The 27,957-nt window shown below is 36.7% G+C and overlaps 1 protein-coding gene across 1 annotated transcript in view; it reads right to left on the reverse strand.

The window, feature by feature from the left end:
- The window catches only part of PRTG (protogenin), a 126,605-nt gene that overhangs the window by 16,982 nt on the left and 81,666 nt on the right, over positions 1 to 27,957 (reverse strand). Inside the window, exons 12-15 of the mRNA XM_077881187.1 lie at positions 8,503 to 8,598; positions 7,677 to 7,863; positions 6,854 to 6,981; positions 5,271 to 5,441 (exon numbers count right to left, since the gene is read on the reverse strand). Coding sequence (XP_077737313.1) covers positions 5,271 to 5,441; positions 6,854 to 6,981; positions 7,677 to 7,863; positions 8,503 to 8,598 — 582 coding nt within the window. The remainder of the gene's footprint in view (positions 1 to 5,270; positions 5,442 to 6,853; positions 6,982 to 7,676; positions 7,864 to 8,502; positions 8,599 to 27,957) is intronic.

The following is a 27,957-nucleotide window of genomic DNA, read 5'->3' on the forward strand; positions in this document are numbered from 1 at the left end:
GTTCCAGCACAGCATTTGTGAGTCGATATTCACAGGGAATCTAGCTTCCCTAAGGTGACTTCATCTCATTTTCCCCTCCACACAGAACACCACTACAACAGCTTCAAAGAACTTACTATAGCTTGTAGCAGTCACCTGTAGGCAAGACCTATTATTCTCTTACACTTGCTAGATATATTTCATGATGCAAGTGAAATGTGGGGTGATTTCAGAACTCAGGTCATGATTCAGAGGCCACCTCTGAGGTCACATGGTGTGAGGCAGCTGAACCAAGCAGCTATGCGAGGGCTGAACATGGCTTATTTTCATGTTCTCTGGTTTCAGCTTGGCCTGAAGAGAGTGTGAGCTACTTGAGTACACAACTGTTAAATAAACAAACTGATCCTTATTTAGATCAGGAAGAGTCTTTCTACTGTTACCATGTTCTCAGGCAGGTGAATAAAAACTAAAGGTGCATTGTGACGTGTTACAGTTAACTAGAAGGAAGAACATTTCAATTTCTTCACAAGAGGCATATAAACAGAGTTTCCATTTTAGCACAGAATACTTTACATTTAATTTTTTAAAATGCTTGGCAAAAACCAGTCCCCACCTGAAATTAAAGGTCTTTTCATTTAATTCAGGTTTTACAAACAGATGAGCTGTGTGGACATGTGCTGCAAGTACTCCTCTTCCTGCCACAAAAAGAGTCTTCCTTCACACAAAAAAGAAAACTAACATTCTGGCTCCTCTATGAGGAAAAAAGCAGTTCATTCAAAGCAGTTCCCAACTATTTAAGTGATGTGCCTGTCCTTATATTCTCTCAGCGCATTATCTCAATCTCAATTATTGTGATTATGCCAATCACTGCCTTTCATATGTGTCTGAATCTTAGCTATCCTAGGAGTTTCAGAAACCAGACAGTACAATAGCCCCAGTGTTGGATCAATGTTGATCAAATGCTGGCATGCTACCAACTAAGTAATTTGTGACTTGGGGCACATTACTGAACTTTAACTTCCTCATGGGGGCAATAATCCCCACCTCATATAATTATTAGAAAGGATTAAATAAACTACCACTGGCAAGTGTCCCGACGTATATAAGTGTATATACTCAATGAAAGTGAGTCTTCTTCCTCACCTCTGACCCTCTCTTCTTCCCCTTGAGGACAGAAATTTTTTTTCATATTTGAACAGCTTAAGGTGGCTGGCATAATGCTTGTACAAGATAATTCTAAGTGCCAATTGAACTTATATTAAAATATGAGCTATTTATCACCAAAAGAGTGTTCATTTAGGATAAAAAAGCATAGGGTATGATTTTGAGGTTGGAGAAGCTCCAGAATGCAGTCTCAGAACTCACTTCTGTCTACACTCTCTAAAGTGATTGTTTTCTAGTTCCACATTCTTAAAGATCATCTACTTATTTATACCTTCTTTCTATACCTGTCCCATGAACTTACCCCTCTTACTGCTTAATCAACTTCTCTACTTGGACATCTGGGACGCAACTCAAATTTAACGTGTTAAAAACCAAATCTTTGATTTCCTCTCTTTTTTTCCTTCCACTCCTCATCAATCTGCAGCAAACCTCATAGGCTGTTCTTTCAAATTGTGTCTTAATAGCTTCTTATTACCTTCCTCATTGTCACCCCAGTCCAAATGCCCACTAACTCTCACGTGGACACTTGTATATTCAGTGGTCTCTCAACCCCTACACTTATCAACTTATAATCAGTTTTCAGATGGTTGATAAAGCAATCCTTTTAAAATGTAAATCTGATGAAACGTCTTTCATCTCTCTTAGAATAAATTTTGTGGTCTACAAAGTCTGACCTATAAAATCTGCCCTTGGTTTCCTCTCCCCTGATTGCCTACTATGGGCTCTTCCCCTAGCCTCTAGCCTCCCTGGCTTTCTTGCTGTTCCTCTCACATGCCAAGCACACTTCTGTCTCATGGCCTTTGTGCTTCCTCTAATATATATATTTTTTAAATTTATTTACTCATGAGAGACACAGAGAGAGAGGCAGAGATACAGACACAGGCAGAGGGAGAAGCAGGCTCCATGCAGGGAGCCGGACATGGGACTCGATCCCAGGTCTCCAGGATCACGCCCTGGACTGAAGGTGGCGCTAAACCGCTGAGCCACCCAGGCACATAACTCTGCTTAGATGTCATTTTTTCCAAAAGGACTTAGCCTTACTACCTCCATCACTCTGTCTCTTCCCCACCCCACCCCACTGTAGATTTTTCTATTGCATTTATAATATATATTACCTGGATATCTGCATATGTGTTTGTGTGTCACCTGAGATATAAGCTTCAGTGGGGAATGAACATTGTTTTGTTCACTGTGGTACTGCCAATATCTAGGGAAGAGCCTATCACACAGTAATCACTCAGTAAGAATTCATTTAATAAATCAATTTGCTCCTATTATTGATACTCTGATTTATTTGATGAATGTTGAGTTAAATTCCTTTATTGGAGGACTTTAATTTCCAATGTGAATCTCTAATAGGAGGATATGGTATATTATTTAGGCTAAACTTATTTTAGTCATATAACTTTTTTTGTTGTTGTTTTGTTTTTAAGAAAGAGCATCTTTACAATTGTGGGAACCTCATGCTACAAGGAACAGAATTCAGGAACTGCTATAGTATATGGCATAACTTCCAATAGTGCCTTTTAGATGTTAAAATAATTGACTAGTTTGTGCTAATTTGTTGCATATCAGGAAGGTAAAAGGTTTTAATTTCTGACTCACTTTAAATTACACACAAGTATAATTTCATATCACGTTTCTGCTCAACCACTTTACCATGTACAGTTTTAGCTACAAATATCATCTGGTCAGAAGGAATATTTTTAATATGTTTTCACTAGTGAAAAAGTCTTATTCCACTTGGCAATAAATATGTGAATTAATTATACACATAAATATGTATAATATGTAAGATTAGTAGATATAGAAGAAATAGTTATATTTTCCCTCTTCTTCCTCATCTTTTTCTACACTTTCACCTTTCTAAAAGTTGCCACAATTAAACATTAAAGGTCATTTAACATTTTATTTTTTTCTTTGAATGCTATAATGTATTTTTTGCTTTCAGTTTAAAAGTGAGTGACTCAAGGGGCACCTGGCTGGTTCAGTTGGTATAGCATGCAACTTGATCTCAGGGTTGTGAGTTCAAGCCCCACACTGGGTAGAGATTACTTAAACATAAAATCTTTTTAAAATAGATAAATAAAAATAAAACTAAAACTGGGTGGCTCAAACCCTTTATGTTATTTGCTCTCAAAAAAATAAACTCAACTGTTTTTTACCTATATTGTTTATTCCGTCCTTCATGAAATACCAGCATTAGTTATAAAAAAGGTTCTCTACACTTAAAATGCAAAAGCTTTTTGCTGAGAATTTTTCCTAAAATCACAAGAGTAGGATAATGGCAAAAATAGATTTTTTTTCTCCTGTGGATGATTATATAGTTAGAAAGACTTATATAGATGTAAAAACCTGCAATTACAATCCATTTTACTACTGGGTCATCAATTAGGCAAAATGTTGTTTTCTGAGACTTGTCTGAAACTGACTAATGAGTGAGTACATTAAAAGGAACCAAAACAAAATACAGTTTCTTTTTTAAGCAGGTACAAATGAAGAGCTAAAGGGAAGAAGTGCTCATGTGATAAATCAGGTTAGCCAGTGGTCAAATGTGTCAATAAATCATTTTAGAATTAACTAAACCTGAATTATACATTTTAAAAATATTGTGGTAGTTTGGTAAGAATAATCGCCCCAAATAAATTGTACTCTCATCTATCTACACCCATGGGCAGTCCTCTCCCACACTAACGCTGGGTTCGCCTAATTTGCTTTGCCCAGTGGGACATTAGCAAATGTGATACAAGCAGAGGCTTGCAAAGCTTTGTACGTGCAGCTTCTTCCCTCTTTTCTTGATGTTAGAACTCTCTCTTGCTGTTTTTAAGCTACTCACACTCCGTTCACACTCTGTTGAAATCATGAGATGATTTCACAGTCTCATGAGTGACCTCAGGAGAAACCAAAAGAAGTGCCCAGCTGATCCCAGTTCAAACTGCTGAGTCACAGAACTGTGAGAGAATAGGCTGGCTAATTTTTAAAGTGGTTTGTTAGGTAGCAATAGATAATTCACGCAAACATAAAATTGTATTGCTGGCAGGTAGTCATTATTTTCAAATCTTTTCAGTGACTAGGAAAGCACTACTTAGTGGGGCTTCTGCATAATGAAAAATGTGAATGTATGACTATCAAAATTCCAACTAAAGTACACCATTTGTTTGTTTTACAATTGCACAGAGTTTTATATTACATCCACATAAGTGTCTTTAAAGTTTATCTTCTCAATTAGGTAAATATTCCCTTTAAAAGGTAAAATGTATGTATAAATGCCTAATACTGTAAAAATGTTTAGACTTTGGAGGTGGCCAACAAATTTCCTTCTTGAAATCCTTCTGAAGCTTTTAATTGCCTGGCAAACCGTTCTTTTCCCAGTATGCATGTCTGAATGAAGAACGTGCCAAAATAATGAAGCTTTACTATTTATGCGATGGCCCATCTAAAAACTGGCATGTCGGCCTTGCCCAAATGGAAGATTCAAAAATATAAAATGGATATAATGTTAAAAGTATGTAGTAAGAATGTTGAATATTTTAGAATTCAGTTTTTCCTAGCTAAAAAAAAATAGTGTTAAAACTTAAATTCCCTGTACTTAAGTGTATCCTGATATTCATATGGGTCGATTTATTTGTATACGGATCATTTTAGTATAAAGGTCTGCTCCCTTAAGCCAGATCTTCTTCCAGTGTTTGCTACTCCAGTGCAAGACATACCACCAGAAATCTAGTAATCAACTATAATAATTCTTCCTCCCTTACCCCATTCTTTCTCTACTTAAGCTACCAAGTACTGTCAATTTTACCTCTCTAGTATCTTTTGACCATCCACTCCTTTCCATCTCAGTAACCTAATCCAGGCTTATAGTTTCTTTCCTGGACCACTTGCATCGCCTCCTAGTCTCTACATTACTTTTACCATCCCTCCTACACCAAACCTGTTCTATTCACAATAGTCATGAGTGATCTTTCTAGAATATGAATAAGATATTCATGCTTAAAGTATGCTAATGGTTTTCCAATGCTCTTTCAATAATTACTTCATAAATTCAAAACAAACTCTAGGTCCTTCTGTTTGCTTATCATCAATAATCTTACTTTTCATCCTCTTTGATAATTTACAATTATATTTACCTTCTCGGTGTAGGACCTGCCACTCTCCTGCAATCCAGGCCTTCCTGGATGCATACAAGATGGTATAGCGCGTCACTACAGTCTCTGGGCCATCAGGGGGTTTCCAAGAAACCAGAGCAGTGTCATCCTCTATCAATGTCACTTTTACTCCAACTGGTGGGCCTGCTGGTGCTGTGCACACATGTAGAAAATATTGTATTACCAGGATTAAATGGTGATAAATACTCAAATACCTGGCTAATAGACCGATACTCAGGAAAAAGAGTGTGAAAATCTAGAAACCGCTATAAAAACATTTCAGAATCACAGCTTTTATAAGTCATTAGTAATAAGAGTAAACTTCTATTTTTTTCTTCTTTTTCTGAGAGTTAATTTCATTTTTATAATGCTTAAAACACCCCCCCACTAAAAAAAGGAGGAGATGGTAGATTTCTAGAATCTAGAATTTCTAGAATCTAGAATTTTAGGGCTTTTGATATTGTTTTGCCAAATTGATAACTAGAAAGGTTTACAATTCCACCAGTAGCACCCCAATAGGTACTGAATCTAAATTATGTTTCTTTCTTTTTTAAATACAACATTTTATTTATTTATTCATGAGAGACACAGAGAGAGAGAGAGGCAGAGACACAGGCAGAGGGAGAAGCAGTCTCCATGCAGGGAGCCTGAGGTGGGACTCAATCCTGGGTCTCCAGGATCACGCCCTGCGCCGAAGGCAGGCGCTAAACCGTTGAGCCACACGGGCTGTCCAAATTATGTTTCTTACTAAAACGTACAGAATATATATTTCACTTGATCTAGGAAGCCACTGAAGAAAATAATTCTGAGACTAAAACATTTAGTTATTCTCTAAAAAATTGTGAATCGGTGATTTTACAAGGCTTATTATTAGACTAATAATTTATATCTGTGAAAGCAGGCAAGTCCTGGGATTTTAGTTGACCCTATGTTTAACATAATATAAGCTAAAAGTGTGAAGAGTTGGCTTTTGGCACCACATCACATATGGAATATAGACAGAAACACAGCCAAGAGGCCCTAGGCTCACTGAAATAAATTTCCTTCCTTTGCTTTCTCTCAGCATAATTAGAATAGAGCTGCAACAGTCCTTATATAGATCACCTATTTGTTCACCCTCATTCTAGAGAAAAAGAAATGCAGGTCTATAGACATAAAATACCTTAGTGAGAGGCATGGGTAAGCTACAGAAATGGTGCTTGATAGGGTATCATCATAGCCACTGCAAAGTGCACAGCCAAGCCACCACACACATTACTCCTAATGTGGGTTCCTAGCATCATTAAATACACTATTCACTCACTTCCATTTTCAATTATTTGGGTACATTCTTGAACAGCACACCTGATTTTGGAAAATTTAGTGTTTCCTAAAGAGACACTAAATTTAAGTCCACTGGCTTGTGTGATATATACAGTGAGAGGAAAAAAAAGCTACTATAATTAAAGAAAATAAATTTCACAAGAAACGAAACAAATGCATACAGGTCAACCAGGGTGGCAACCATGGTAGTATCTTTTTTAAAGCGACATCTCTTTTTTAAACATTTAGATAAATGTCTTTACCTTCTGGAAGCGTAGAATGGTAGACTACGGGACTCCAAGGACTGGAAAGCTGATCCACATGCAGTCGTACAGCAAATTCATATTTGGTGTTTGGTTCTAGACCTTGAACCAACATATGAGTTTCTGATCTATAAAATATGTAATGAAGTTGTTAATGCTGGTCATACATTGTTTCTAAAAGATTATCAGTATTTCAGTCAATACAGGTAAGCATACTGTTATAATTTATTACCTCATTTTCTTTAAAACAATTTTTAGACTAAAAAAGCAATCATATTTGACCACCTGAATACTATTTAGTATTATCCTATAGAAAGTAGCCTACAAATGGCCCTCTGACAGGAAACTATGATATTAGCAGTATAAAAATATCCCAACACAAAGGGATAAGGGATTTCTTCTGAAATACTGGAAGTCAAATAATTCTTTTAAACCGTAATGATGGGCATTTTTCTAACTGCAACCAAGAAAACAGAATAAGATTTATTTTTTGATTCCAGGGTGAAAGTGGTCTTTTGTTTTTTCCTTTAAATATGCTACATTTAGCCACTTGAAAGTAATAACAGCTTCTTGCCTAATCTTGCTGCATGAGGCTGAGGAAACCAAACCAAAATAAAATAAAATAAAAATCACTTACAGAAACTAAATGTCAAAAAAATGCAGTTTTCAGAACTGAATATGGTAAAGATGCAAAATTCCCAGCCATTTTATAAGGTAAGTTTTGAGACAGATGCTTACAGCTAAAGGTCAAGCTGGCCCAAGATAAAATAAATGTGAATGAAGTGAAGAGCAAAGAAAACCAACATTAATAAAAGCTACATACGTTTGAAGGTATAGAACCAAAGAAGCATTCTGTAGGCCGACAGGGTTACAGCGGATGGTGTAGTTAATTATTTGTGCAGTGGTGAATGCAGGCCTCCTCCAGTGCAGGAAGATGGAAGATGAGGTGTTAGCCTTCGCATAGAGATGGTGAGGTGGTGGTGGAGGAGGAACCATGCGATCACGAACAGCTATTGAAAAAGACAACGTTAATTTACCGCATGGCATAATATTATTATAGAAAGTGGCAAAATGATAAAAATCACAATTCTCCACCCTATTAGTTGACTTTAGGTTCTCCTTCCATTAAAGAGGTTCATAGATACATCTCGGATGTATTATTCAATTCTGAGCAACTCTTCCAAGAGTTAGATGAGGAATCACATATTATCAATACTTAGATGGTAGAACAGAAGCACCAAGAAGTCAAACTACTAGCCAAAGACATTCAGAAGGCCAACGATGGACTTAAAACTACACTGAGACCTCTTCAATAGCAATAAAACAAAACAGGTCTTAGCAGCAGTAAAACTGAAGGTGACTGGAAGCAAATAGCCTCAAGATTAGAGCACATAGGTATTCAGGGCTATTTTTCCCAGTTACATTTCTAATGGTTTTCTGCTTGCAAAAGTAAAATAGGTTCTTATAATTAAATACATCTCACTTAAATATTTATTTTGAGCATGTACTTGTTCAAGACAATATGTTAGGTGGAAGATATAAAACCACCAATGATTCCATGTAGTAATGAGACTTAAATTTACAGAAGGAAGAGGAGAACAAGGCCTGTGAACCATAGAGTGACGTGTGCTACCATAACTCTTACTTACACACGCATCCCGGAGTGCTGACGGTCTGATCAGCCTGATAGCCATCTTCTATGTTGTTATAAGCCAGCAGCCTCACATGATACTTTCTTCTGGGGTCTATAAAGAAATTGACAGGTAATAATTTGGTCCAGCCCTCTAGATACAGTCCTTTAGAGCCTTTGTAGATTTTGGTTTAAAAATCTTTTGGATGCTGGGGTGCCTGGGTGGCTCAGCAGATGAGCGAGCATCTGCCTTTGGCTCAGTCATAATGCCGGGGTCCTGGGATGGAGTCCTGCAACAGGCTCCTCAGAGAGCCTGCTTCTCCCTCTACCTATATCTCTGCCTCTATCTCTGTGTCTCTCATGAATAAATAAATAAAATCTTAAAAAATATATACATAAAAATAAAAATCTTTTGGGTGCATAACAGTTCTAAGTAAAATGAGATATTTTTCCTTGCTCTATCTTACATAATGACTCAGCAATTCACCTTAGTATGACATTGCTACTGTGACTGTTTCCCAGTGATTCAATTGTACTTAACCTCGCTTCAAACAATTACGTTACCACTGTAACTCTTCCTCTTCCTCCTCAACTGGCCAGAGATAGATTCTTGATTCTAAAAGCCCTGGGAGTCACCTGATGGATCACATGTAAGAGATGACATTACAGAGACGTTTTTTGTTTAGTTATTTGAAGGTTGGCTACCTTAAAAAGCATGGAACTCAAAGTGAGAATATTTTCCCCCTCAAAGGTAAGGATAATTGTAATTGTCATCCTTTAGTACCTTTAACAAGTTTTATAACCACGTGTTATTCAGATTTATTTCTACATGTGCCCTTTCCATAAACCTGTTTTCAAGTTGACAGCTGAATTCACCAAGAAAGAGGAGTTGGAGCTCCCTCTACTGGTGCTAACTGTTGCAATATGAAAATCAAAGTCCATCCCATACATACAGAAACTAAAAATTTTCAGGTTTTTGAGGAAATAAGTGGTTATACATTAAAAAAATTTTTTTAGTATTTGTGGTTATACATTTTAAATCACATATTTTAGAGCATATTCAAGAAGTTTTAATGATAGAGATACATTTAAATATAACTGTTTATGATAACAGTTACCTAGAGAGTACTTGCTTAGGACAAAAGTAAATACCTATTGAGAAATAATGTATTTCTTTTTTCCTCCCCAGTTTTGCTGAGGTGCAGTTGATGAATAGAAATTGTATATATTTAAGGTATATGAGTTGATGTTTGACCTATGTATACGTTATGACGTGATTTCTACAATCTAGAAATAAACATATTCCATCATCTCACATAGTTACCATTTTTGTGTGGGTATGTGTGTTGAAAACAAGATCTATACTCATAGTAAATCTCAAGCATATAATATAGTATTGATAACTATGGTCACCATACTGTGTACATCAGATATCCAGCACTTACTCATCTTGCATAAGTGCAACTTTGCATCCTTGAGCAACATCTCACATATCCCCCACCCCTGACCTGAGCCCCTGCCAACCACCATTCTACTCTCTGCTTCTATGGGTTCAATTATTTTGGATTCCATACATTAGTGAAATCATGCAATAACTGTCTTTTTCTATCTGGCTTATTTCACTTAGCATAATATCTTCTAGGCTCATTCATCTTGTGAAATGGCAGGATTTCCTTCCTTTTTAAGGCTGAATAATATTCCACAGTGTATATAAGCCATATTTTTTTTTTTTAAGGAGAGAGGGAAACAAGCCATAAGAGACTCTTTTTTTTTTAAATTTATTTATGATAGTCACACACAGAGAGAGAGAGAGAGGCAGAGACATAGGCAGAGGGAGAAGCAGGCTCCATGCACCGGGAGCCTGACGTGGGACTCGATCCCGGGTCTCCAGGATCGCGCCCTGGGCCAAAGGCAGGCGCTAAACCGCTGCGCCATCCAGGGATCCCATATTTTCTTTATCCATTCACCTACCAGCAGACCCACATAAGGTATAGAGATTACTTAAATAAATAAACTTTAAAAATAAAAATAAATAAAAATTCAAAAATAAAATGTGAGGTTTATTAAACTTTCCAAAATAATTTAAATCTATACATTTTAAAACGGATATATTCTATTAATATTCAAATGCATTAAAAGTATGTCCTAAAATATCAAATTTTTATTTCTGTTTCTATTCATTTGACAAAATTAAAACCACAAGAAGAAAATTTATATAATTTAGAACATTTCTATACTTTTTAGATAGGAAGTAGGAAGACTAATATTTTATTTTATCATAGAAACTGGTTTTTGATACTTTGTTTTATTTGAATAACACAAAACTTCTGTAAGTGTTCTTCCCATTCTATAGACTGTGGTACCAAGGTGTTAAGTACCAGGTCCAGTGTTACACAAAGCTAAACTAAGTACTTGTGGATATTTCTATCACAAAGAACACACAGTACCCTTTAAATTTACACAAATGCATGTGCTTTTGTGTAAAAGCAGGTAAGTTTGTCATAATCAATTTTAAAATAAAAATATTTTCAAACACTTTATAAAATAATTAGAGAAAACACAGAAATACATTTGGATTTCATTGCTCAAATGATTTCCAACATTAAGCCCTGACATTCTAAGATTCAAAGATTTCTGTTCAGGTTAATGGCAACTTAATTTGAATCTGTGTTCTTCTTTCTTTCCTCCTAACATACTGTTGAACTCATTAGTTAACTGAATCCTGAGTGCCATCTTACAAATAATCCCTCTGAATGGTTACAAATGGAATTCATTTGGCCCTCTGCAGTCTAGTTCTTCACACATATTTCTTTATTCTGTTTCTACTCAATCAGAAGAGTATCTTTAGGAAAACCTTGTGAATGTAGAGCATCACGCCAGGAATTAGGAGATACAGAAAAAGGATGGATGAAACAGAGTTTGCCCAAAGTAGCTCACATTCTCAGGGAACCAGACACAGATAAGGTCAGCTCTTACAGAAAGCTGATCTTGATGAGGGTTGTGAGTATGGGTGGAAAGATTAATCTTTTTTTTTTCACTGTGCAAACAATCAATCAACACTTCATGAATATTTTTCTGGAATGGCTATTTATTTTTAGTCCTAAAATCAATTCTTCATTTTCCCTTCTTTGTCTTTAAAAAAAAAAATGAGTTGCTTACATTAAATTTTAAACCCCAAATTAACCTTTTCTTGTTGATCAGAATCAGTCACGTGTCCTGAGAAAATGAGAGAACAGCACACCTAGCACCTGTACAACCCACTCAGCACTGCAACAACCCAGTTCGAAGAGGAGCAGCTCTTCTGGCACCCATCTGGAAATCATCCAAGTTGCCAGAGCAACCATCTCCAATGCTGGGCTCTTTCCCCTACTCTGTTTCCATGAAGTCAAGAAAAGGCAAACCATTAGGCTGACAGATCAAGTACATCAGGTGCATGAGATTCCTTTCCATCCATTTCTTTCCATTCCATTCCATTTCTATCTATTCCTTTCTATCCATTCCTATCTATCTTGCACAGAAAAAGTATAACAAGAGCCAGGATAATTTTGGAAACTGTTTTACTGGAAAAAAATTAAGGAGAAGGAGAGCCCATTTAAAGTCTGTTCAGGGGCTCTTGGGTCAGTTAAGCATCTGCATCAGCTCAAGTCATGATCCCAGGGTCCTGAGATCAAGTCCTGCATTGGCTCCTTGCTCAACAGAGAGCCTGTTTCTCTCTCCCCCTTTGCCCCCCCCCCCCGTTTGTGCTCTCAATCTCTCCCTCTCTCTCTCAAATAAATAAAATCTTAAAAAAAAATATGTCCAGGGATCCCTGGGTGGCGCAGCGGTTTGGCGCCTGCTTTTGGCCCAGGGCGTGATCCTGGAGACCCGGGATCGAATCCCACATCGGGCTCCCGGTGCATGGAGCCTGCTTCTCCCTCTGCCTGTGTCTCTGCCTCTGTGTGACTATCATAAATAAATAAAAATTTAAAAAAAATAAAAAAAATATGTCCACATGTGATCAATTATTTATGTTCTCCGAAGAATCTCATTTAACAAAATTAAAGTGTCAGGTTGGGGGTCAAGCTGAGCAGCAGGCCAAGTGCATTTGCCATGTGCTTCTCTTAGGCTATGAGAAATATGACTCCAACCTCAAAATCTAGTCACCTTATTATTTTGGTTTGTTAATCCAGAGACCCTGAAACAACATGTTGTAGCACAAGTCCTAAAACTCTACAGTTCTGAAAAGACCCTCCAACGCATAAAGGACAAAGCAGAGACCCAGGATCAACACTGCAAAATGCCACAGGGAACCATTTCCAAGAACTGCTAACAGTCCCTCTTGAATCAAGCATTGCCACATATGTGGTGCTTGGTTCCACAAGACTCAGCAGATGTAGGCTCTGTGGTTTAGGGGGAAAATAGCAGAGTCAGGAAGAGCAGCCACAAAGAATAGTACAGGCCTTCTCAAATCCCAGTAAGGGGAAAAAGAAGAAAGGGAAAGAGGGGAGATAGGTGGTCCCATTTTCTTCAAAACTCAACACAAGAGGCATAAAAATCACTCATTGGGGCTAATTCTTAATGGTCTCAGGGATGATGGCTCAGACAGGTAGTATTTGCGTTTATGGTTAAACTTAAAGATTTAGCAAAATATAAAGATGGAGGGTCAGGAATGAAAACTGAAAAATTTAACACAAACCTCCAGTAAGTGTCTGCTTAAGTTAACATAATCATGGTCCCAGCCAAATTAACTTAAACTTTTATTATGGAGTCAACCTTTGGCCAAAAAATGAAGATCTTCTTCCTGACATTGCTATGACTACACTCCTCTCTTCTCTGGCTCTAGGACTTGCCTTATCTTATTTCCTTCCTGATTCATTCTCACCACTAACTCTTCCACTTGAGTTTGTCTCACTTGAGAAGAAATCAGAACCAGAGGTCTGGTTAGCCAAGAAAGATTCACAGGTTATCAAATATTTATCAAATGCCTACTAAAAGACACTATATGAAGACTCAACAATTAGAAAGCTGTAATTCTTCGGATGCCTGTCTGGCTCAGTCGGAAGAGCATGTGACTCTTGATCTCAGGCTTGTGAGCTCCATTCTGAGTGTAGATATGACTTAAATACATTTTTTAAAAAATAAAGTAAAAATAAAAAAAGAAAGCCATAATTCGTACTTTTAATTTCAATCTACCAGAGTACAGACGGACAAATTAATATTCTGAAAATATTATTTACTAACTGTATAGACTTGAGCACATTTTCTAGTTTTCTAAGCCTTGTTTATTATCATTTGGAAAAAGACAAATAATCCCCTACAGGAATTTTAAGAGTATTAAATGAAATCATGGCTATTAAGGACTTCATACAGTTCCTACAATAGTAATCACACAGTATTATTATTGTTGTTTTTATAATGAGGAAAGTTGCCCAGAAGAACAGAAAAGCTACTATCAAAAATATAGTACACTTAAATGTGGGAATCATCTTTGTAAAGGCAAATAAATATCAAGGATGTTCATTCATACAACAAGGTCTGGAATCCAGAATGTCAGTAAGTGAGCTGTTGGCAAATACTAAAGCTGAGCTTGAACTATTCTCTGTCCTCAATATTCCCTGGTTTGTGGATCAGGCAAAGTCTCTCAAGTGTGTGTCTGACTTGTATATATGATTGAAGGAGCTGTGTTCTGTGTTTATGGCCACAAGAATGCTTGCTATTTTGGCAACCATGTCACATGGTGCATAATCCTCTCAGTTTCAAATTCACCTTCACCCACGTCTTCCATGTTAATTTAATAATCTCTCATCTGCTAGCAAAGAAACTACCTGATGATATAAAAGCTTTAGAAAACAACATAATAGACTTCTTCCCCAGTGGAAGAATAGCAGATTGTTTCATGAACTGGAAATATGGAAGTTGGAGGGCTACCATTAGCAACAGTAAGCAGATGGAGACAACAAATTCATTCATTCTGTTAATTATATCCAGTTTTAACAATTATGTATTTATTACCCTCAATGAAGAAGAAAAAAGTTAAAAAAAATGAGATTCTCTGTAATGCCAAGTCTTTTAAAGATGTACTGATCAAGGACCTAAATTTCATTCTAAAAGCCCCTGATTCGGGCAGCCCAAGGGGGCTCAGCGGTTTAGCGCCACCTTCAGCCCAGGGCCTGATCCTGGAGACCCGGGATCGAATCCCACATCGGGCTCCCTGCATGGAGTCTGCTTCCCCCTCTGCCTGTGCCTCTGCCTCTCTCTCTCTCTCTCTCTCTCTCTATCTGTGTCTCTCATGAATAAATAAAACCTTTTAAAAAATAAAAAATAAAAAAGCCCCTGATTTAACAATACTCTCTCTCTCTGTGTCTCTCATGAATAAAACCTTTTAAAAAATAAAAAGCCCCTGATTTAACAATAATAGTGCATTAGCTGTATCTTTACACATTTTAAGTAACCTGCAAAAAACTTTGCTATAATATACACAATTTTCATTGCAACATGTTCCCAAAGACCACAAAACAACAAAAAAACCCATGTCGTCTTCCAGGATTTTACTTGAATAACTTGCACTTCTCTTATAGACCACTAGATGACACCTGTGTGCATGTACGGAGCGTATTGGCCCCCCTCATCCCACTACTGAAGGTGGGAGCTATTCAGGTACCAGCTGAAACTATAGAGCAATTCAAACAAGTATGCAGGAATAGGGCTATTGCTTAAGTTTCAGCAAAAGAAGGTCTGTATGAAATGCAAACAGTGAAAAGGAAGAAGGGTGCCTTAGATCAGTACTTGTCATATATATAAATATTTCACATGGAGTTTAAAAAACTCTGTGTGCTAGATTTTGCTTTTGTCACCTGAGCTCTACAGAGAAGGATGCTGAGACAAACAAGACAACTTTCCTAATGACTCAGCACTACTCTGAAGCTAAGAGATAGTCTAGCACAGCAGTGAAGGTCTCAGATGTCAGGCCCAGGCTGCCTGGATTCCAATGCTAGCTAGGCCATTACTGTGCAACCTGGGGAAGTTATTTTCACTCTCTGCATCTTGGTTAAAATCAATTATAAGATGGGTGATGATGATGATAACAGAATCTACCTCTCAAGGCTGTTGGGAAGAGGAAATCAATTCACAGGAAGTGTCTACCTGAGCACCAGTGTATAACAATAATATACTAATAAAAATGTCAATAGTAATAAAATAATTACTAGCAGCATCACATTATTCCTAATCCCTGCTCCCTCCCAGGTAGAAGGGCAGGCTGGCATAGTGTTTAAAGGATAGACTCTGGAACCAGACTACTTGGGTTTGAATGGAGTTTCCTCATCATAAAATGGGGATTAGATGGATTTATATTTATAAAATGCTTTTTTTAAAAAGATTTTATTTATTTATTCATGAGAGACAGAGAGGGCACTGGGGCTGCCCTATAAAATGCTCTTTAAAATGCCTGGCACAGTACTAAATAAATGACTATAGAGGAGAGGGCTGGTTGGAGAATTAGAGGATTTGAATTTTAATCTTGGATTTAGTAGCTGTGTGGCTGCAAAAGGCAGTCCTCTGGAAGTTGGTTTCCTCATCTTTAAGATTAGCAAGTTGAAATATATCAGTTGTTTTCAAATTTGTTTAGGTAATAGTGTATTAGGGAAGCTAATTAGGGAAGACAGAGGTACAAGCAAGTATCATGCAAGACAGGAATAACTACAGCAAGGAGATTTGTTAAGACTAAGCGAATTCAAAAGAAGGAAAGGTTACAAGTAGTTTTTATTGCGGGGGAGGAGGGCTTCATTGAAGGAGTCATGCGAGCAGAACTGGACCTTACAGTAAGAATAGGGAAGAAGAGATTAAGGCCAAGGAAAGAATACAAGCAAAGGCTCAAGGACAAGAATATGTGGATCAGGGATGAGTAGTGGGGAAAAGTTTGGCACGGTTACATGAGTGAAGATCACGCAGAAAAGTAGGCTGGGGGTAGATCTCAGAGAGCTTTGAGAACCAGGTTAGCCATTGTGGATTTTGTTATATAGATACAAAAGATGGCTTGACTAAATGGAATTGTTGAGAGAAGGGATTAATGAGAAGTCAGAAAGCTCCCAAGTTTCCAGCCTGGGTGGACCAACAGAAATGGAAAAGAGACGCAAAGTCAAGGACATGCTGAATCAGAGATGCCAGAGGAACATGCACGTGAAGCTGTTGAGCAGGTGAGAAAGCGTGGGCTGGAGCTGGCAGTGAGGATGCAGAACTATAGTCAACTGTCATGTACACGGAGGGCAGGGTACCAAGGAGGAAAGATAGCAGGGACTAGAAAGCTGGGCGGCAAGTGGTGTTAAGGAGTCATGAGGAGAACCAGGAAGGTAAAATATCATGGAAGCCATGAGAAGACCAGCTGACACTGTCCAGTGCTACTGAGAAGTCACTGATTACCCTCAGTGACAGCTGATATCTAGGTCGTTTAAGAGAGTAAATTCATCAGGAAAGTGTGGGGTTGGCGGGTAGCAGAAAACATGGACTTAAGTAGCAGGGAAGTAGGGATAGAGCTATAAAAGAGAATGAAAATGAAAATTAATTATTTTCTGACATGTACCAAAATGTTAATAGTGCTATCTAGCTCTATATGGTAAAATTTTTAGTTATTTTGCTTCCTATATTTCTGTTTACAATAAATATGAATTGCTTCAGTAATAATAAAATAGTCAAGAATTATTGGGGGAAATTATCTTTTATATGCCAACAAGCTACTATATACTTTATATGCATTATCTTAAATAATCCTACAACAGCCTTATATATTACTAATATTTTATATAGGGATGGCTGGGTGGCTTAGTGGTTGAGTGTCTGCTTTCAGCTCAGGTAGTGATCCTGAGGGTCCTGGGATGGAGTCCCGTATGAGGCTCCCTATGGGGAGCCTGCTTCTCCCTCTGCCTATGTCTCTGTCTCTCTCACGAATAAATAAGTAAAATCTTTTAAAAAAAATTTTTATATAGATAAGTTCTACTTAAATAAAATAGCTCTCATCTCAAAATTAAGCATTTTTCTGTACAGAATATCCAAAACTCTATTTCAAACTTCCCACATTCTTCAGTATGTTAGAAATAACTGAAACTTGTTTTAGTGCTTCAAAATCATCTTTCTTAGCATCAATTACTCTATTTCCACAGCACAGAGCAGTTGGTTTCTTTGCTTTTAACTTATTTTTGTTGACCTTCAGCTCCAATTCTGCTTCTAGGCCTATTTTCTCAAAGCCAGGGGCCCTATAATTACTAATGTTAGAGAAGCCAGATAGCAAAACATGTGATAACATGTGTAAATTAAGAGAACACATTCTAAAGAACAGTATCATTTCTTAATGAATGGCTTCAAGACTTAAACCCCTTTTTCGGGATGTCTAGGTGGCTCAGCAGTTTAGCCCCTGCCTTTGGTTCAGGGCATGATCCTAGAGTCCCGGGATCGAGTCCCACGTCGAGCTCCCTGCATGGGGCCTGCTTCTCCCTCAGCCTGTGTCTCTGACTCTGTGTCTCTCATGAATAAATAAAATCTTTAATATTAGAAAAAAAAATCTTTTTGGCTCATTTCTGGGTTTTAGGTTATCTCTGAAGTAGGCCCTGAATAAATGAGTGACATGAATGTACAAAGTAGTTAAATACACAGAACAAAAATAGAATAATCAGAGATGTAACATTAAAGAAAAAAAAGTAAGGAGAAAACACTTAAGAATTCCAATCTTATCAGATTTTGTTCATCGTTCTGCCCTTAAACTTCTTGAGGATACAAAAGATAAAAACTAATAGGTTCACTTGGTAGGAGGTTCCCAGACCACACTTTCTCCCAAACACTGAAGACCAAGTGTTCTATGACAGAAGATAAACTGAGACAGCAAAACTGATAGACATCCATTCAAACTCCACAGATTCTTTGTTGTAGTACTAACACTTCTAGAAATTTGGTTTCCTGGAAAATGTATAATAGAAAACTATTATTTATCAAGTATATAGCTGTGGACCAACAAAAAGAGATAGCATTGGGGTCATGAAAACCAGGCCTTTGTTTCCTTCAGCTGCTGTGTTGGTGACATTCCAGAAGCCTTGAAAAGAGTCGGGCTGGAGTGAACAGGTTCAGGGTAGATAAAATTAAGAAAACATTTGAGGTCAGGACCATGAGAAAACTTTTATCTGACATGAATAATGTCACCTCTGGCATTGTTTCTAAAATCCAAATCTAGGTTAAGACTTAATGAGTTTTATTCCCCATCCTTCTACGGAAACTTCTCAGGTGGTGGGGCAAAAGTCTTCCTAGGACCCAGAGGAAGATAAAGTACTCGCATCTACTTTGGGACAGTCCTTGCCACTTGGTTCAATTTAGACATGGAACATGTTTAGTAAGACATCTTAAGAAAATACAAAGCAGGGGATCCCTGGGTGGCTCAGCGGTTTAGCGCCTGCCTTTGGCCCAGGGTGTGATCCTGGAGTCCTGGGATCGAGTCCCACGTCGAGCTCCCTGCATGGAGACTGTTTATCCCTCTGCCTGTGTCTCCGCCTCTCTCTCCCTCTCTCTGTGTCTCGAATGAATGAATGAATGAATGAACGAATGAATAAATAAGTAAATAAGAAAGAAAATACAAAGCATTACTTTAAAAATCACTTACTACTTTAAATTATTTACTTAAAATACCAGTATAGAAAGCTTTGCTAATGTTAGCCACAAAGTGTCACAATTAAGATGGCTACAAAGCATTAAAGAAATCAAACAAATTAGACTATATTTGCAGAGGTAAGTAGCAATCTGAAAATCTGCTGATACAAAATCATCACATGTGAAGTCCGGAAATGTTAAATTAGGAAACCCTCAAAATAAGAAAGGTAAAATTCTGAAGGATGAAACCTAGTATCTGGCCCAATGTCCACTTTTAATCTAATCTTTTGTGCTACAAGGTTTTGTGTGAGTCTTTTCAGTGCCATTGTTCCCCTGTGGTTGGACTAGAGAGCCCCTTGGTCTGGCTAGCCAGGGTGACTGCACTGCCCCCAAGCCTGTCCCTCAAACACAATACCCCTCATATAATTATTCAGAGAAGAGGCCAACAGTATGACTGCTGTGACACCTGGGTCACGGCCTCTGACACAAGATCTGGGGCCAGCCCAAGTCTGGTCCAGCAGCAGAGGAGCAGGAAAAATGCTAAGGGGGAAGGGTGGGAAAGAAAAGCAGAGTGGAATACTCTGCTTTAAAATGCTATGTTTAAGCACAGTAACAAAAACACAAATCATATGTGAAAAATGTGATTTGCGTTCATGTTATCCAAACGTTGTTAGATTGTATGTTTCTCTGAGAGAAACCTTAGAGAGATGAGAGCAGGCCTCTTTCAAGTGGGAATTCTTTGTTTTCTATCATCAGACTTACATTAGGATGGAAAAAGTTAATTCATGATGGTTAAAACAATGCCTGACATGAATGTGCTCGTATGCTAATTTAAAAAGGTTTTTTGGGTTAAAATATGTAACTTTTACTTAAAGCCTAGTTTAAAATTTTATTCTTTGTTTATAAACTGAATTTCTATAAGGAATTAATGATAAACATTTGTCACATCCATTTTAAATTTAAAGGATTTTTGTCAGTGATCCCTATGCCAAAATGTTATGTCTGTTCTGTGATAATACACAGTATTTGAATGTAATATAGACACGTTGGCAGATGGAGTGTGCAATCCCCCACTGCCCAAATTTCCCCGTGTTCTGTGTAACAACTCTCTATTGAAGCTGATGGTAGAGTATTTGTCTAAACCTGAAATGACTCAGTCCCTTTTGTTCTGCCCCCCTGAAGGGCCTTAAGACAAATAACACCTCTCACTCCCAGTGAAAACATCCCCTCTCCTACTGAGTTTAGGATAATTTAGAGGAAAGTTCTTTGTATGTGACATTTGAGAATCAGTTTCTTATCAAAATAAGTACATCCTACTCATAATTTCTCTTTTAAACACCACCCCTCTAAAAAACTGAGATTGTTTTTGCAAAATCCAGAAGCAAATGGCTTTTTCAATCATACTGCCTTCACTAATATTTTGGTCATGTTATTTTTTGAACACAAGATTTCAGTTTTATACATCTATCAAGCTTTCAAGACTTCTTGTAAAAACTATTTTTCATTTTTGACAAATGCATTACTTGAGGTTGTCTGGATAAGAAATATTTGGTGTTGAAGATTTCTACTTGAACATTGCCATGAATGAATTTGATTTACATCCAAACCTTGAAAAACAAAACCTCCCACAAACATGTTTTTTTTTTTTTTTTTATCCTTTATATTATTTTCTTATGACACTCCTTTCCTTTTGTGAATCCTTGTGGAAGAAAGACACCTCACGGGTCCAATTTTGTAAGATGAGAGAGCCACGGAGTCTCTCCACCACATAATCAATTAATGGAATTATGCCAGTGGTTGATATTGTCTAGGGGTGGGGAGGAGAAGGTGGCAAACTCCAGAAGAGCAGTGGGGCTTGACTTTCCCCAAATTTAGGATAGCTTTATGTGAACAGTACTCATAAGATTGGTCTACATATATGTTCTTGAATAACTTAAAAGTGAATCAATGGAACAATGGCTGATTATAAGAATTCAGAATTACAAGATTTAAAAATGTGTTAGAAGGCAACCCAGGTGGCTCAGTGGTTTAATGCCTGCCTTCAGCCCAGGGCATGATCCTGGAGTCCCGGAATCGAGTACTGCGTCTGGTTCCCTGTATGGAGCCTGCTTCTCCCTCTGCCTGTGTCTCTGCCCCTCTCTGTGTGTCTCTCATGAATAAATAAATAAATAAATAAATAAATAAATAAATAAATAAATAAATAAAATCTTTTTAAAAAGTGTGTTAGAATGGGGAGGTACATGCAGCTTCCTAGGATAATTAAGAGGCTATAAAGATTACAAATAAAGTTTACTTAAGAAAATGAAGTAAATTACTTTAATTATGTTGATATTTCTATCATGAGCAATCTTTACCCTAAAAACATCCAAGTACTTGACTTATGATACTGTATTTGGCTTAGCATTTGTTTAAGTAGCTGCTCTGTCTGCCAACACACTCATGCTGTCTGTCTCACATACATCACTGCCTTACAAACAATATTTTCATAGACTGACAGAGAGAGCCTATTCATGACAACCAAACTTCCCCTGAAGCCATGAAATAAATTTCCTTCCAGGACTAACATTTCTCTGTTTCACTGTCATGGGCTTGCCATGCCATTTTGACCCTTTTGTGAGGCAACATGAAAATACCATCTATCATCTCCTGAACCGCAGCGACTTGGTCGGAGGTGCACAGTTTCATTGCAAAAACATCTGTGGTTTGATAACCATTCCTCCAAATCTCAGCCCTCGGCAGTTAAAAGTATGCTTACAAGATGGGAAGGATGCAGGTAGACAGCTTGAAACCAATCTTAAATTTCTTCTCAAGTGGGAAATGCATGCCAGTGAAATATCAGCCTCATCAATCATAGTGATAAAACACGATCATGTTATTTATTTATGCCTCCTTTAGAATTCACAAGAAGCACTATGTTACAACAATTTATTTAAACTTTGCTGAATGTATCACTTGGAAATAGATTTTAATGTTAGCAGATAAGGGAATTATGGGAGTTCTTTGACACAAGCAGGTGCAGGTGATTACCATGTTAATTGGCTATCAACAACAGCCTACTCAAATTCTACATAAACCTTAAATCTTTCAGGTACTAAAAGACATTGAAGATCACTGGGGTACTGGAAAGTATTCAGTATATCTTAAGATGATTTTCAACACATATAATAGAGACTCAAACAATCTGTACACACAGAGTTAAACCAAAAGGATAAATAAAACATTTAACAGAAGATCTAAGGTCTCTTATATTCAATATCTTTCGGCAGTGCTACTGTTTTAGCCATGTGTATAGTCACTGTAAAACCATTCTTAATGTGGAGATATTGATTAAAGATTACAAACAAAGGGCATTTTTAACCTTTTAAATTAAAAAAAAATCTTGATGATTTGGTTTGTTACTTGTTCTTTGATTTGTGTGTATACTTGCACGCATACAGGTGTGCAAGTATACACAGACACACACACATTTCTTTTGTTGAATCATTACACTTCACACCTAAATACTTGGACATGTTTCCCCTGAGAACAAGGACATACCCTCCTATACCTCCATAATACTATGATCACATCTAACAAATTTAACAAGAACACAATTTTATTTAATATATAACTCATTTCTAAATTTCCCAAATTGCAGAGTGCCTGGGTGGTTTGTCAGTTAAGTGTCTGCCTTTGGCTCAGGTCTTGATCTCAGGGTCCTGGGATCTAGCCCTAGGCTGGGCTCCCTGCTCAGTGGGGAGCCTGTTTCTCCTTCTCCCTGCCCTCCCTGCTCAGCTTGTGCTCGCTCTCTCTTTCAAATAAGTAAGATCCTTAAAAATAAATAAATAAATAAAATAAATTTCCAAATTGCTTCAAAAATGTCCTTAATAGCTATTCCCTCCTCACCAGCCCAACTGAGGGCCACATACTGCTGTCATATCTCCTTCATTTAGAATTGCTCCCTGTCTTCTTCCTATCCTTCATGACAATGACACCTTTCAAGAATCCAGTACAGATGTTTTGTAGACTATCTCACAATCTCTATTTATCTGTTTGTTTCCTCATTATTAGATTCAGATTAAACATTTTCCTTCTTTTTTTGAGGAGGTAAGACTACTATATCAGTGAGATTATGATTCTAATATAGGGTCTTTTATTACGGGAAATAAAATTAACATTTTTTGCAAGTAGATTTGTTTTGAATTTTGAATTTGTTAGATTGCTTGTTGAAGGGGAATATTAAAAAAAAAAAGAAGGGGAATATTATGGTTTCAAAAGCTTTCATAAGCGCAAAATAGCCTAATTTCTTCACTGGCCAATCTTACCTATTTATCTACATTTACTTATATAAATGTTCATATTGAACTCTTGCCTGACACTGAGGACAATAACGAGAAAAGAACCAACATACTTTTAGGCTTCTTGAAAGATTTCTAGAAATACCTAATATTTTCTTATATAATTAATACAAATGTAGATTTCTTTTCTAAAAAATTCTCAATGAGCCACACTGGAATGTCAATATGTAATATGCACACAGCATGCAAATTAAAACATACAAGGAACCAAGGCCACACAAGTGTGCCACTGAATCAACATGGGAAAGAGAATATGATTAAAACAATCCCTGTAATTTCTCAGGATAGAAATGTGCGTTAGCAAAATGAGAGAGAATGATGTCTCCTTACTTCTTGAAGTTCTCAGAGATTTAAAATGTAGTTTCTATAGTTTTGTGGAGTCAGAATTAAGGCCCATCTGCCATGATTTTTCTTCTGCGACAAAAGGTCATTTTATGAAAAGAATGGGAATGTTTTCAAGAAAGGGAAACACACTAAAAACCATCCTAATTGGCCATCCAGATGGAGAAGGGTGAAAGTTCAAAAAAATTATTTTAATTATTTCCTCTACTAATATCTCTAGATCATCCAAAATCCTATAACTTGTCAAATGATCCTAGAAACCACAAGAATCTTCTTTCCTTATTAGGTTAAGTCATTATCAAGCAAAAGTTAATATGGTTTCCAATACATAAATTCATAGAGAATCTCCAACAATTTGAGCATATTGAATTTTTCTGGAGGTACTATATTTTGGGAATTTAATTACTATATTACAATTTTTTTCTAATAATTAAAATATCCTGTGTCTCACAGCTAGCAGTTTTTGTGGTTTTCTTTGGTTGCAAGGAAGCTCAGAGGTAAATTTACAGGCATTTCTAGCAACTGTACAGGCCCTTACAGCATGCAATAAAGCTGCCAATATCCTAGCTTCATCGCTTTTCCAACTTTTACTTATCTTTGTTCCAATTTCTTCATCTAGGTATATTCAATTAAAAAAATAATTTTTTTATTCCTCATCTAGGTATGTTCAATTTTAAAAAATACTTTTTTATTCCTCATTAAGATTAAATGTTATAGAAAGTTGATAAAACTCAGACAAGCAAAAAAGGGAAATAAAAATAAAATATCCTAATATAAGCATCCAGATATAAGCATTTTTAACATTAGGTTGTATGTTTTGTCATTACCTTTTCTATTCATATACACACATATTCAGTATTTTTAAATATTTTATAGCCTGCTTTTTTCACTTATACTATTAAATATTCTTCTAAAACATTCCTTTCAATGTTCACATTTATTCAAATTATATGGATGTACCACAGTTTATTTTACTAGACCTCTGTAACTGAATATTTAAGTTTCTTTCAGCTTTTCGCAATTATAAATGACCCTGCATGCACACACTATAGTTAAATGTGCATGTTTATGGGGTGATTGGGTGGCTCAGTTGGTTGAGCATCTAGCTCTTGGTTTCAGCTCAGATCATGATCTCAGGGTCATGAGATTTAGCCCTGTGTAGGGCTCCACGCTCAGCTGGGAGCCGGCTTCTCTTCCTCTGGCCACCTAGCTCACATGCACTCTCTCAAATAAAAATAAATATTAAATGTGTGTGTTCATTAGTATTTTTTCTGATAGGTGTCTACTAACAGAACGGCTACATAAAAGAGTATCTGTATCACACCCCTCCTTTTGGTGTCACACAGTAATGCCTAGAAAAGCTGTGCATCAATTTAACTCCTACTATTAGTATGAATGTTGTTTCAAACAACATTCCCAAACCCTTACAAACATTGAAACTTGGATCACCTATTGATTTATTTTGTTAAATTTTGTGCTTCCATACTAAGTCACTACAAATCTTTCTTGCAAAAGGAAGCAGGAGATAAGTACATTTGAAATAATAAGTCAGATATTATTTACACCATCTACTTAAGAAGATGGACACACTGTGGTAATCAGGCAAAACTGCCTGAGCAGGTTTCTTAAGTTATTGCTATCTTTCTGGAATGCTGAGAAAGCGAAGATGACATTTTAACCTTCAGCTGAAGCAACAGCTCTAGTTTCCATAATAAACCAAGGTAAGTATCAATGAAGTTAGCTATCTTGGTTAATTCAAGAGGCCTCTACCTATGCAGGGCAGCCTACATTTTCTAGGATGTTATGCAAAGTTTTTCAAGGTTTCAAATGTTTTAGAGTAGAAAAATTTGTAAAATCTCAATAAACTCTGTCAGGATTATGTTATCACACTAGTTTATCCAAATCAACTGATAAATCAGAATGTTTAAATAATGAGATACTCCAGTATTTAGCCTGTTCTGATGATTACTCTACGACTGTTTATGTCATGCCTTCTTGAATTCTTTCATTATCCCATCACAGATCTTCATCTAGTTAACCTATTATCCTTCATATGTCAATTCAATATCAGTTTCTCCAGGAAACCTTTTTCTTTTTTTAAAGATTTATTCATGAGAGACACCGAGAGAGAGAGGCAGAGACACAGGTAGAGGGAGCCCGATGTGGGACTCGATCCTCGGACTCCAGGATCACGCCCTGAGCCAAAGGCAGAAGCTCAATCACTGAGCCACCAAGAGCGTCCCTCTCCAGGAAATCTATCCTGACCTCCACCTTCAAGCTACCTACTGTCTAAAAGCCTTGTAACTCGCTATGCTTTTCTATCACAGCTCTTACTTAAGTTTGCATTATGATTTCTGTGGTGATTTTATGAGTATCTATTTTCTCTTCTAGATTGTACAGCTTCATAACTGGGAAGTTACTTAGAAATATCTGATTCAATATTTTAGAATAGTGGTCTCCAAATCTTTTCATTTCATCTTCCATTAGTAAAATATTCTTCTAGCATGCGTTTTCATAACACATATACTTTTATTTATAACATATATATGTATGACTGTACTAATATACTATGCACACTAATTATGAAATAAACATGTACAAATATTTTTAAAGGCTAAGGTACAAAATATTTTCTTCCAGTAATGGCCTGTCTTGCAGCTCCCCTCCACCTCATGGAGTGTGCAATTAGTACAAAGCTAAAAATTTATTTGCATGAACTTTTTTTTTTTAAGAACAGGCTTAAAACAAAAACAAAACAAAATCCACAAGCATAATTACTGCTTTACAATTTTTTTTCTATTCACCCTGAAGTTTCTTTCATGTGCTAATGGTGGTATTTAAAAAACCTCCTCTCCTTTAACTTACTTAGATCTTTAAGGACCTCACACATCTAAAGACTCTTTACATTCACCAGAAACTTCCAGAGTGGTCTGAGGGCTGACAAGCAGTATGATTAATGGACAGTATTGATTTAATTTTCTACAAGAGTTTTTCCTTCTATAAGGAAAATGGTTCGTAATTCATGTCAAACATTTTGCCATGTTTACAGATTTGTAAAAATAGGAGAACAAAAAGCTTACTGAAGTTTTTCCATCATTCAAAAAGTACCATTTGAAAGTTCTGGCCTATAAAACAATCAAGAGCTGATCAGTGGCTAGGAGTATCTTCATCTTCCTAAGACCAAAGAAACACTGCTTTTATTTGTCACCATTTTAATGAGGTTTTTACTAGCACATACAAAAAAGAAACAGGAAATAAAACACTAAAATCAGTTTAATAAATAAGCTTCAAAATATAAATACAAAGTGCTGTAGAGGACAACTGGATATTTCAGAAGATACATAAATTAAAGGTTCAGGATAAAACTCTTAGTTAAAAAATGATTAAACAGATGTCATCATCATCATCAGATAGTACATGATTAAAGTTTCTTCAAATGCCTTAATTTGAAGTGTCATTTGAAATCAAGCTAAACATTCTGTTTTAGAGACAAATAGTGGGACTAATTTTGATCTCACGTACTTTTTATATGTTATATATAAAGAAAAACTTCACTTCTTGCCATATGAAGAGGTATATACAAAACTGGTGATTCTCATTCTCATCCACATTTTGATAGTACTTTTTTTTTTTTTTAAGACTTCTGTTGTTCTGCTTTCCTTAAAGGAAAAATATTTCAAATGGAAATTTAATTTGAGGGAGTCAGAGGAAGGGATATTTGCTAGTAGCAAAGGAGACAGAGAAGGATGCTTTGCCCAGGGCATCCCTGACTCAAACTACTCTAACAGCAAACTCCGAACTTAAGTGACACCAGACTCAAAACTGGAAACACATCACAATTGGCATTTCACTTTATGGACTAGTAAAAATAAAACAACACACAGCCAATTGAAATAATGGAACTTCCTTATCCTGCTTATTTTCTCCATCTCCACAGGGGCCGTACTTTATTTAGGGCGCTTTTCAGTGGCATGTGAATGAGACTCCACAAGTACTGTAAATCTTTACCCAGCACCATAGGTCAAAGGGTTATCTGTGCTATGTAGTTTTAGGGTAGATGATTTTCTTTTCTTTTTTCTCTTTCTCCTTTTTTAAAGCAGAAGAACAAAACGAATGCATATGAATCAGAGCAAACTAATTCAGGTACTAAAAAAGTTCCTCTTCTACAGATAAACTGCTTTCTCAAGAAA

Source organism: Canis aureus, chromosome 32 (genome assembly GCF_053574225.1).
Source record: "Canis aureus isolate CA01 chromosome 32, VMU_Caureus_v.1.0, whole genome shotgun sequence".
Lineage (NCBI taxonomy): Eukaryota > Metazoa > Chordata > Mammalia > Carnivora > Canidae > Canis > Canis aureus.